This window comes from Erpetoichthys calabaricus, chromosome 1 (assembly GCF_900747795.2).
Source record: "Erpetoichthys calabaricus chromosome 1, fErpCal1.3, whole genome shotgun sequence".
Lineage (NCBI taxonomy): Eukaryota > Metazoa > Chordata > Cladistia > Polypteriformes > Polypteridae > Erpetoichthys > Erpetoichthys calabaricus.
In genome coordinates, this window is record NC_041394.2 from 63,787,509 (window position 1) to 63,800,475 (window position 12,967).

At 39.2% G+C, this 12,967-nt stretch overlaps 1 protein-coding gene across 1 annotated transcript in view; it reads right to left on the bottom strand.

The window, feature by feature from the left end:
• The window catches only part of LOC114663141 (major histocompatibility complex class I-related gene protein-like), a 42,452-nt gene that overhangs the window by 16,108 nt on the left and 13,377 nt on the right, over positions 1 to 12,967 (bottom strand). Inside the window, exons 3-4 of the mRNA XM_051918866.1 lie at positions 12,664 to 12,930; positions 1,295 to 1,555 (exon numbers count right to left, since the gene is read on the bottom strand). Coding sequence (XP_051774826.1) covers positions 1,295 to 1,555; positions 12,664 to 12,930 — 528 coding nt within the window. The remainder of the gene's footprint in view (positions 1 to 1,294; positions 1,556 to 12,663; positions 12,931 to 12,967) is intronic.

The following is a 12,967-nucleotide window of genomic DNA, read 5'->3' on the forward strand; positions in this document are numbered from 1 at the left end:
ATTTACAGAAAGTTAAATTAAAACAAGCCACAAAATAGTAGGTACGAAAGTACTAAAAGACTTTATCATATATACATAAAAATATAGAAAGAGATAACTATTTACTGTTTAAAAACTAACATTCATTTCATAATATATATACAAATTAATAATGAATGAAAACTGAACATTGATCTATGACCAGCTGCCAAAGCATAACATCCATCTATTAACTTTCAAACATACCCAGTCCAGCTTAGGGTCTCCTGAGCCTACCTACCCTGGCAGCATCATCTACAAGGAAGAGAATGGCTCTAGACTGGATGCCAGTCTGCCATGGACAATGACAGAGAGAAAAACAAGTTTGTAATTCTGTAGCGATGCCATATGCCCTTAGCAAGCTGCTCATTCCCATCCTCCCATGATCCTCCTCACATTGTTTCATTCCATTTGAACTAGTGTGGTGCTGAGGTGTCACTCGTCACATGGCTGCACTTGGGTCCTAATCTGGGATCTTGAGGTGGTCTGTCATGTGGTGGGTGTGGAAACGTACTGTATCAGCGCATACTCCTAACCTCTCTCTCTCTCTCTTCCATGATCCTCTAATAATGTACTATTGCATAAGCACATTATGCCAAGTCAAATGGAAAATTCGGCACAGGGTTCAAACAAGTTTATAACACCACCTTCCTTACTATTGTGTTCCAGCTAATGTTTCTGACTGATTTACTTTTTAATATGAGCTATGGTGAAATACCATCACTCATCTTGGAGAAAATATTCTGTGGAGGGTTAAACCTGAATTTGAGAAGCAGCCTTACAGATGAAGCAAAGGAAACAAAGATGATTTGACTAACTATAGATTTACATAGGGTAAAGCCATGCAAATGGATCCCTCAGGAGACAAGAAACCACATGTTATATTTTCCCAAGGCTGAGGTAGCCACATGATATATTCATATGGAGCTCACTTAAACAGGCTACAGACTCAGTTTAATGTACTCTCAGACTAGACATACAGCTAATGGGCTTAGTTTTCCTATTGTAAATCAGCTCAGTGATGGTGGGCTCTTGTGATCATTTGACATATATCGTGTGTACAACAGGGAGGCCCTGACTATCTCTTCTAACACTCAGGACTACTAAACTAAACTAATAATCTATTAAGACAAATTAAGAATTAAGCATTAGTAATCAAATTATTGTATTGACTACAGTTATACTTCAAAGGGTCTATTTCTGGGGTATAATAAGAGTGGGGAAAAAAAAAATGGCCACCCTTTAACGAAAATAAGCTTCAATTTGAATTTCTTACCAAATTCCACAGTTGAGCGTTCAACTTCACAAGAGTAATTATTGTTATCCGCATGGTCAATCTCTAGAGTATCCCGAATTTGAAAGGTTCCATCACCATTTGGCAGGATTTTTGCAGACTGAGATTTATTCCATAGTAGTGCTCCATTCCTATACCAGCTGCTCTTTATGTTTTGGTGGTTAAAGCCAGTTGCTAGACAAGTCAGACGTACTCTCTGTCCATCTTCTGTTTTCCGTGAAAATACTTTAATTTCCGGGGTAACTTTTCAGAGAAGGAGGAAGAAAGAAGAACATTTTTAATATTCAATTGTTTTCATATTTATTTGTTTAGTGCTTCTTTGAGCTGTTATTATTCTCAAAACATATTAAATCGAAGGTGAGTCGTGTGGGGCAAACAAGATTTGAAATGTTATTATGCTGACAGTTTGAGTAGAAAGGTGGAACCAAAGGTAATAAATATATTAATTGTAAAATGCAATAAATATATGAAGAGTTTCAATTAAACATATGTATCTTTGATTTCTTATTTGCAAAATCACCATCTTTGGTTGTGTGTTTTTGTCAAGGTTAAAAAAGTTAGAAGACTCCCTTTAAAGACAACTCAGGTTCCAGCCCTGTATAAATAGACCCCATGATGTCCTATTCTAGCCTTGACTTTCATTTCCCTAATTATCACACAGAGATTAGTTTATCATTTTTTTCTTTCTTACTCTCACTAAAGGCTGTTCGTGGATAATCATTGTGGTGCTGACTGGGGATGTCTGGATTCCCATCTTGAATTGCTTTATTCACTGCATGACACTACTAGCACTTCTGCATATGCACATTGACATCACATGTGAATGTCAGGCACAGTGATATTTCACATTACAAGAAATGTGTTGACAGCATATAACTGGAGCAACACGAACGTCTTAGCCATTTTCTTACACTGAACTATGCACATATAATTGAGACACGTGACGTTATTTTTCATTCGAGTGCGAGATTTACAAAGGGAAGTACTAATTACAATAGCATGGATTTCACAATTGTCAAGGATTGCTTTGTAATTTCAATATGTGGAGGGCCGCAGTGCGTGCAGGTTTTCATTCCAGGTAATTTCTCCATTCACACTTATTAAGAGAGAGAGAGGAGACGTTAGGAGCACACGCTGATACTGCGCATTGCTGCATCCACCACAAGACAAACCAACTCAGGATCCCATATTAGGACCCAAGTGCAGCCATGCAATGGGTCAGAACCATACTAGTTCAGATGAAGTGAAACAGTGTGAGGTCTTTGCAGGTTGGAGGGCCTACATGCAGGGTTGGATGCAGATTAACATCATACCCACGATGGAGCAATTGTAGGTTAAGGGCCTTGCAAAGTAGAGTCACTTTTGGCATTTACGGGATTCGAACCAGCAACCTTCCGATTGCCAGTGCAAATCCTTAGCCTCAGAGCCACCACTCCGCCATCACACTTACTAAATTGACATTAATTGCTTAATTAATAGTTTATTCTTTTTCTTTAACAAGCAGCCAAACAGTAATGAAATGTAAAGCAAAGCCAACAGATGACCAGGCTAACTTAGATCCCATTTGCATCTGTGTTTCATGCAATATTTGTCTCAAAAAATATCTGAACAGATAATAGTAAATGTCTAAGAAAAATTGATCTACTCTGGTGTACTAAACATTTAGATGGTGAGCTGAGAAAAAAGAAGATGACTGGTGTGGCAGAATGAGCACACAAACAAACGGGTTTCATTAACTGGTAGACCTGGGTTTGCTTCCCGGGTCCTGCATGGAGTTTGCATGTTCTTCCCGTGTCTGTGTGGGTTTCCTCTGGGTGCTCTGGTTTCCTCCCACAGTCCAAGGACATGCAGGTTAGGTGCATTGGCAATCCTAAAAATTGTCCCTATTGTGTGCTTGGTGTGTTGGTGTGTGTGAGTGTACCCTGTGGTGGGCTGGCGCCCTGCCCAGGGATTTGTTCCTGCATTGCGCCCTGTGTAGGCTGGGATTGGCTCCAGCAGACCCCCGTGACCCTGTGTTAGGATATAGCAGGTTGGAGAATGACTGACATGACTGACTAAATAGGAGATTGGTTAGAGAGGAAATTGTGGTGCTCAAGTACTGTTTGAGACCCCTGAGTTAATAGGTCATCTGTTGGCTTTTCATTCATTTTTACATTATCTAGCTGCTGGTTATAGAAAAAAAATAAGCAAGTTATTAAAGCAAAAGAAGTATATTAAATAAGCATCAACAACTGGTGCAAAATATGAAAGGGATCTCTGTTTCACCTTCCAGCTGAGATACCAGAACGTTGAAGAGAACTTTACACTTAATTAACAAGGTTCATAAGATGGAGAAAGCTTACATTAAATAACTGCCACATTCACTTTCTCTGTTGTGTTGATAGACTTTTTATTCAACAAATAATCCAAACCTGCTTGTTCAATAAACCAAAATAATACAATTTATTCCTAACATAAGGATAATAGAAGATGAATATATGCAAGCATATTCAGGAGTTTCACATCCTTGTTCTAGGACTTTCAACATATCAACCAGAAAATGAAATTTTAAACGATAACCTGGTATACACAGTATCATACACAGCAAGGGTTATTAATTGCATAATGAAAAGTCATTTATTTTTTTAATCTACTGATTTTATATAACCACATTTAATATGGCGTAGTAAGGAGGCCAGTAATCTGAAAGTGGGCAGACTTTGATAAAACAGGGTGGGCCACACCATCCTTCCATGCACTGTGCTTAAGAAAATAAACTGTTTGTACTACATTGCTGAAAAATATTCATTCATTTTGATACAAGGAATTTTATTCAGTGTGGGTTATGTAGGCTGCTTTTCCTGTTATAAAAAATTGATGTGTGTGCTACCACTTTTTTCACCAAAAGTAGTGGGGCATCTCAAGTTGAGTGTGTGTGTTCATGCTGATTTTTTGATTGCTGCTTCTTTTGCTTTGATGTAGTGGAGAACTTGGATTCTTATGAAGTCCAATCTTTGATTATTAAAGGAGCTAGTTAAAAAATATCTTCTTGTCCACAATAATAATCTGCATAATCTAGGAGTAGACCTGTTCAGCTTGCCAGTGTTATATGAATAGAAGAGAAAACAATCCTGGGAAGAGGAAAGGATGTGTCTAGAAAACATAGCTGTACATGTAGTCTAACCAATCATATCAGAGAATATCTAAGTAAATTCAATGAGAGTACATTTCTGAAAGGCACAAAAAACAACAACAATAACATTTGATTTCTATATATGATTAATATGTACATGTGGATACTTTAGCTCAAAGATGTAGCTCAAAGTGTTTTACAAGATGTCACAGAAGTAGTTAAATTTTAGAAAAACAAATTAAAATTTGATAAAAAATAATGCATAAATAACATAGAAAAATACATAATGCACAGATATATAATTATGAGAAGCTGAATAGTTAAATATAGAATTGGTATAGAATCACATGAATATGATTTATTTTTAATTTTCATGCAACAACACTCAGTTTTATTTATTTCTCTTTCCTGTTTATGCTTTGACCAAAAACTTTCCTTAGTTCTGAGTGGGAAGGCCACCCTGTCACATATATGGTCTTGTGTCTGGTATTAATTATTCATTGTTACTACACTGTTTATTGAAACTGAAAGTGAAAGTAAAGTTTGACTTAACAGTAGCAATATCTGCTGATTGCACAATAAAGTTAGATAAGCTCACTGCCTGGCTATGTGCCATACACACATCAACATCTACTAACTCGAGAGACCTGAATACAAGCAAATCAGAACCGTAGCTTATAGGATCTCCATCTGAAATCAAAAACCTTGATTTCTTCTTTTCTTTTCTTCTATTTGATTATTATATACTAGCCAACCCGCGGCGTAGCATACGGCGCATAATTATGTATTGATGGGTGAACACATCCTGAAAGACACAGTTGTCCAAATGGGGTGGGTTTGAGGATATGACTGTAATTGAATGAAAAGATGGAACTCTGGAGAGAGCAACATACAATTGTCCGTGACTGAAAACTGTTTTTGGCAGATACAGGCATATCTTTTTGAAAGTTTGTCCCTGCGCCTTATTAATTGGCATTGCAAAGGCCAATCTAACAGGAAATTGTCTGTGTGTAAAAGTAAAAGGCAAATTTGAATCTGATGGGGTCAGGGAAATCCGGGGAATATGGACAGTTTGTGAGGTAGCAGCTGCGATTGTTTTACACTCCAGTACATTGCGGTGAATGCTGAGAACAGTCAGTCTAGTGCCTTTACAGAGATGTCTTGCTGGCATGAGGTTTCTGAGAAGCATGACGACTGAACCAATTTTAAGTTTGACTTTATGCGGAGGCATGCCAGTGGGAGTAATGGCTGCCCTGTGGGTCATGGGAATAACGCCGCCGGATCGCCAGTAAGCATCGTTTATGGTCGGAACTACGACGGTATGTGATTTTCTTAGAACCTCCGACTTTCGTTCTTGATTAATGAAAACATTCTTGGCAAATGCTTTCACTCTCACGCGAATTGTTGGCTCTGTAGTGCGTGTGCCATGGTCGGCTGCTTAGTGAATTGTTGGTGGGCGGGGCTCGGTCTTGCATGCGTCTTGCTTGCCATGGACTTAGTGAATTATATATATAGATTGATAGATAGCACACATGGAACAACACCTCCCAGAACAAGGGGTGGCTCATTATGGAGTGAGATGACTGAGAGTAGAAACACTCCTTGGAACACTAAAGTGCTTCTCTGTTTAGCCCAAAACAAGGGGTGAGAGTCATTGTCCAGGACAGTCAGCAGCTTCTGGAGTGTTATCTGTTCTACCACTTCCTCCAGTGAGTCCAGCCTTAACCCCAAGATTGAATTACCCTTTTTGATCAGTTTAGTCTGTTTGCATCATCTGCAGCAATGCCATTTCCACAGCAAATTACAACATAGAAAAATACAGTGGCCTCTACAGACTGGTAGAAAACATGTAAGAATGGCTTGCATACACCAAACAACCTCAGCCTCCTCAGGAAATTGAGTCAACTGTGACCCTTCCTGAAAACAGCCTTTATTTTGGTACTCTGCTCAAGTCTGTTATTCAGATGCATGCAGAGTTATTTGTATGTCCTCATCACTTCCACATCTTCACTATCAATAAGAACAAGGGCCATAGTGGGTTTGACCCATGGGAAGTCTTTGCAAATTACTCTTGTCTTACTGATGTTGAGCTGCTGGTGCTGAAGTTTGCATCATTCAACAAAGTCCTCCACAAATGACCTGTAAAACCTCAAAAAAGACTTTGTTGGACAGTTATCTTATCAAAAGATATTGACTATACATTGTTCTTCTCTCCTGTTAAGTGAATCTTGGGCTGGAGGGCTCTATTAATTTTTTACATTTAGGATGGCCTACTTAAAGGTTTTCCAATGCTGTATCTGTCCTGATGTCTGTATAAACACAGGGAATTCCAGTTTCTGTATTACATCTTGCCTGAAGAAGAGGCCTGACCTGTCTTGAAAGCTTGTGTATTGTAATTGTTTTAGCTAGCCAATAAAAGGTGTCCATTTGCTTAACTTCTCATTGCACAAATGACCCATATTGCAAAGTCTTTAACTGATGCTCTTTGTTTGCATCACTTAATTATTCTATAGCATTTGTTGATTTAATTCTTGCCTAATAAATGTGCTATTTGAATTTTAAATGGCAGCCTGTTTAAAAATTGTGCCAGAGACTAGCTATGTATTGCATATTTCTTCTCAAATGTATGTAATTTTTTGTGTATTTTTTTTGTTAATGTAGTCAGCTGTCATCATTATTATTTATGATCAACAACACCTTTCAGATGTGAATTTAAGTATTCAGATTTTAATTTTTATCCCATTAAATATGGAGCTGCTGCCATCAGTTATGTTGTATAATAAAATGTGAAAGCCTCCAAAAGGAGTGAAAACTTTTTATAAGCCCTGAATCTGCAGCAAACACAACTGGCATGACTAAACTAAAGAATAACTGGACAAAACAACTGAAGTTGGTGCAACACATTTCAGTTATTTTTAAGTAGGTTCAAAAATGCCTCCACTTCTTTAATGTCTGAAGAAAATATTTTTTTCCTATTTGCTGTGAGTAAATTCTACAGGTGCATAGTAGAGTCCATCCTAACTGGCATAACGCTGGTGCACGAATGTTGCTGCCACTCCTCCCTGTTAACAGTACTTTTTTGTTAAACTTTGTGTTAAATTTGTACTTCTAGCATTTCTTTCGCCTTTCTAATTGTATATATATTTCATGGATGCATCTGATTTGAACTGCACTGACTTGAGTTTATTTTCATAGACTTTATGGACTATTCCTTGACTGGGTTCTCAGCCTGTGGGACAACTGAACTTTTCTGTGGTTCATGGGACGAATCTTCTGAACACTTCTTTACACCGTAGCGATCTAGGAGCCGGGGGATGGTCTGTCTTCTTGATTATAATGGATATACTGGATTGCTCTCGATTGTTTCTATACATGGCTAATAACTGAGAAATTATCTGATTTTACAGCCATCTGGCTTGCGGCTCTGGGGTGATCATGCCTGTAATACCCAACATTATTTGTAAGTGGCTGTACAGTGGAACCTCTGAATTCTGAAATTTCCATGTGCATCTTGTAATATCTCCTACTGTGCTTCTTCTCTTGCTTACCATTGTTGCTCATCTGCACCTCCCAAAACGCCCGTCTCACCTCCTCCGTGTGTTGTGTTACTTCTCTGCTACTATCAGATAAGTATTGGTATTGTTCAGTACAATGCTAAAATACTCTCTTGCCAAACTCCTTTATATTAAACAGTTTGTCCAGAGCAAATGGTCAGACTGGAATGTCCTAAAAGACACAGGCATTGTGCAGCACCCAGAATATTTACATCGCGAGTCAGGTTGCCGCCACCGCCAGGCTGGGAATAAACAGTTCAATGGTGGCATTTGTTCAGGAATACGCTGTCCTATTCATGGCTTTGGAAATATTATTGTCAGTGTGAATTAAAATAAATTCTGATCATGGATGAGTCTACAATGAACCCTCATCAGCTAATACTGCTTCGTTTAACTAAAGATCTCTTAATGGCAAAGTGGTGGTGCTGTCAGAATTCATTACAGACTTCAAGTTTGACATGCATTGCCTAACAGAAACCTGGCAAAACAAAAATGACTTTACATCTCTCACAGAAGCAACACCATCCGTATTCGTTGACTTTGCAACTCAAGACAAGAAGGAGGAGTTGCAGTAATAGTTAGAACTGAACTAATCATCAAAAGAATCCCAATTGACAGCCCATTGTCTTTTGAGTGTTTGACTCTTAAGATAATAACTAAATCAGGTCCTGTCTTACTCACAGTTCTCTATTGGCCCCAAAAATACAGTGTGTCTTTTTTATATGATCTGACTGAATGATTAACCCACTTAAGTTCCTATTCGCGGAGAGTCATTCTTCTTGGCGATTTCAACATCTGTATTGACATTATACAATGTAAACTGAAAAATTAATTTCTATTCTTACTGGACAGTTTTGACTTGATGCAACATGTTAATTTTCCTAATCACTCTGGTGGTCATATACTGGGCTTGACCTGTACATCTAGCTGATTTGTCCACAACACTTAATTGCAGTGATTTGGGACTATGCTGATCATAAAGCAGTACTTTCACTGTCTCATTACCTCTCCCTCCTCTTACCTGTAAACGTCAAATTTCTTTCAGAAACTTAAAAAAGTCTGTCCTTCTATCCTTGCAAGTTCCATTTCTGATCTTTTTCTGTCTTCACCTATCTCATCAACACTAGATAGTCTTGATGATCATTATAATACAGCCATTCTTTCAGCACTAGATAAAACAGTTCCTGAGGTTTCCTTTAAGCACTTAGCTCACTGGTATAATTCAGAGTTATGGTCTATGAAAGCAGCTGGTCAGTACCTTGAGAGAATGTTAGATAAAACTGGCCTCACCGTGCACATCCAGGCTTTCTCTGACCATCAAAGGGCTTACAGGGAAGCACTAACTGCAACCAAAAACACACATTATGCCAGAATAATAGAAAGTGGCTATGATAACCCAAGGGTGTTGTTCTCTGTAGTTAATAAACTACCTCGACCTGCATCTAGCCCAATTACCTTCTCTACTGAAGTCTATGAAAAATTCCTCCACTTTCCTCGCAATAAAATTAAAGATCTGGACTCCATCCCCACCACACTTCTTAAATTCTGCCTTCATGCAATAATCCCGACTGTTATAACAATAATAAATACATCCCTTGACACCGTCTTTGTGCTGCTCACTTTTAAAATCACTTCTGTAACCCCACTTTTAAAAAAGTCTGGTCTTGATGCTGACAATCTTAACAATTTTCAGTCTATTTCTCACTTACCGTTTCTGTCAAATGTTCTTGAGCATGTTATATCCTCCCAGCTCACCAACTACTTAACTTTTAATAATTTGACGGAACCCTTTCAGTCTCATTTCAGGGCACAGCACAGCTGTGAAACTGCTCTGCTACGGGTAACCAATGATTTGCTTGTGGCAGCAGACTCTGGACAAACCAGCATATTAATTATGTTAGATCTTAGAACAGTAATCTATTTGTTGTTCCCCGAAGAAGGTCCATTTGTAATACAGTAATCCCTCACCTATTGCGGGGGTTACGTTCCAGAGCCCCCCGCGATAGGTGAAAATCCGTGAAGTAGCGACCTATATTTATTTTATTATTTATACATATTTTAAGGCTTTATAAACCCTTCCCACACTCTTATAAACCTTTCTCACTCTCTTGTTAACCTTTCCCATGCTCTTATAAACACTTCCTATGCTCTTAAACACTTTCTGCATTCTTAAACACTGCAGACCAACACTACACACTGCACGCAGCGATCAGACGTCAATGTGTCTGCACTCGCTTTGTGAAGGGGGGCAGATGAACTCTGAGCAGAGCAGAAATGGACTTTGTGCTGCTTCTGCCAAAATGCCTGCTTGTCGCTCTGCGCATTCAGAAGGAGGAGGAGGAGTGTGTGTGTGTGGGGGTGTGAGGGCTGAATGCACCTTCGCTCAAACCCCCTCCCCGGAGGCGCAGTAGCTCTTGCCACTTCGCATTGTCAAGGGGGTGGGGAGCTGAATGAACGCTAAGGAGAAGTGGACTTTGTGCTGGCTTTGTGCTGCTTGTCGCTCTGCGTGTCAATAATTTAAAAGCCTGAACATCACCAATTTTCCTGTCTCACTGTCTTGTCTTGCGTGAAGTTAAAATGTTTTATAATAGTGAGATGTTACTCATATCCTTAGCCCGACATCCACATATCATATGTGTTAACAAAGTGTGTTTTATAAGTTTACATGTGTTTAAAGCATGTGGGATGGGTATTTTAAGGCTTAAACTATAAAAATGTTTATTTATATGGTCTTTCCATATCGCGGATTTTCTCCTGTTGCTGATGGGTCTGGAACATAACTTCCGTGACAGGCGGGCAATCACTTGTATTTAAAAACCCGCAAAGTCGTGAATCTGCGAAAAGTGAACCACGAAGTAGCGAGGGATTACTGTATTCTGATATTTCCTTTTTTCTGTTTTTACTAACCTATTAAATTTAAACCCCTGGCAGTTTACTGCTTACCTTTTCACCATTTTCATTTCAAGTAAATGTGAATGGTTTAAATGTGAAAAAAAACTGGAAAAACTGAGGCATTTTAAAACCTCTGACTGGTAGTGTATCTATATCTACGATATTATATAACACTACCGTGTGTGTGTGATGTATCCAGTGCCTCAGAGCAATCTATTTGGTCAGTTTGGCTTTGGTGATGCAATCGAAAGAGGAAGTGCAAGAGACTGTATATGAAGGACATTGAGAGAGTCACCTTCTAAGGTGGGAAGTATGAAACCAGACAGGCAACAAGGAAGACCCTTGAGAGAGGGAGCACTGGTGAAGAGAGGAAAGTCACTGAAGGTACACTTAGGGCAAGAGATAGCAAATTTAAAAATATTAACTCTAACCATAACCCTAACCCTAATTATTTTATTATCTATCTTTGACTGGTGGCAAGGCATATATATATATATATATATATATATATATATATATATATATATATATATATATATATATTGTAGCAGATGTAGCGTTTGTATACCTCTCGAACCCTCAGGTACCACTCTTGAGACCAGGTGAAAGTATAACTACTATTTATTTTATAATTATACTGTGCACCAAGCACTACACACACCACACTCATATACTTAATAAACTCTACGATAACCAATACAATCCTCCACTCCCAGACACTTCGCCCTCCTACCTTCCAGCTCAGCGCAGTGTTCTGGGCTTTCCTTAGTCCTTTTATAGCTCCTGACCCGGAAGTGGTTCTAAGCACAACCCACAAGTCCATTTCCTTCCGGGTCAGGGCAAACAGTCCTCTTCTTCATCCCGGGAGCACGTCGCTTCCTCCAGTCACGTGACTGACACGCACTCCCGGGTTATAGGGCATGCAAGAGCCCACTAGCCCCCTTACAGCGACTCCTGGCGGCCCCCAAGGTATCCAGCAGGGCTGTGTCACAACACTACAAAATCCATGAGGCCCTGCTGGAACTCGGGGCACGAATATGCTGTCCGGAGGGCTCCTCCTAGCGGCCTGGGGGTGGCGACCGGAGTCCATAGCCGGTCGTCCATCACAATATATATATATATATATATATATATATATATATATATATATATATATATATATATATATATATATATATATATACTGTATATACAAGGGGCAAAGTATGTTTCATATATGTACAGTGTATATAGAATATGTTTCAAATGTTTTGTGTATGTGTATGTTTCTTTTTATTGTATTTTGTCAATTGTTCTGAGAAGACATACAAAACATCCATCCATCCATGTTCCAACACAATGAGTCTGAACACAGTGTCACTGGGGTCTGCTGGAGCCAATCCCAGCCAACACAGGGCACAAGGCAGGAACCAATCCCAGGCAGGGTGCCAGCCCACCGCGGGACACACACAAACCCACCCACACACCAGGGCCAATTTAGAATCGCCAATCCACCTAACTTGCATGTCTTTGGACTGTGGGAGGAAACCGGAGCACCCGGAGGAAACCCATGCAGACACGGGGAGAACATGCCACCGTGCCGCCCCATACAAAACAAGCTGTGGCTAAAAACTTAAACTTATTTTTTTCGGAAAGGGGTAATAATTTTGGCCTTCTTAATTGAATAACATGGTTACCCTTTTGACAATTTGTTCATTTGCACTTTGCTTTTTTACTATTTACCCACCACCCCTCTCATCCCTAAGCTTTTCCATATCAATCCATCTTCATCTATTATATTTTCTTCAACTCACCTTCCTGGATTTTCTTATTTTCCACATGTTTTTTTAGTATCTCCACACATTTAGAATCCAAGAAATCTTTGTAATCTTTATTACTCATTCTGTCTTTGTCCCATTCACTTTTTAGGAAGTACGCCTCTGGGATTGCTGGAAACCACTGTAGACGATCCTTACTAAAGCCTATGAGGTCTTCCCCATTGTAGCCATAAAGCAAAAACCCTTGCTTCAGTACACCATTCTCCACATCACAGCCAAGTGACCTCTGGAGTACATGTATGCCTGTGAATGGAAAAAGAAACAACTTCAACTTCACACT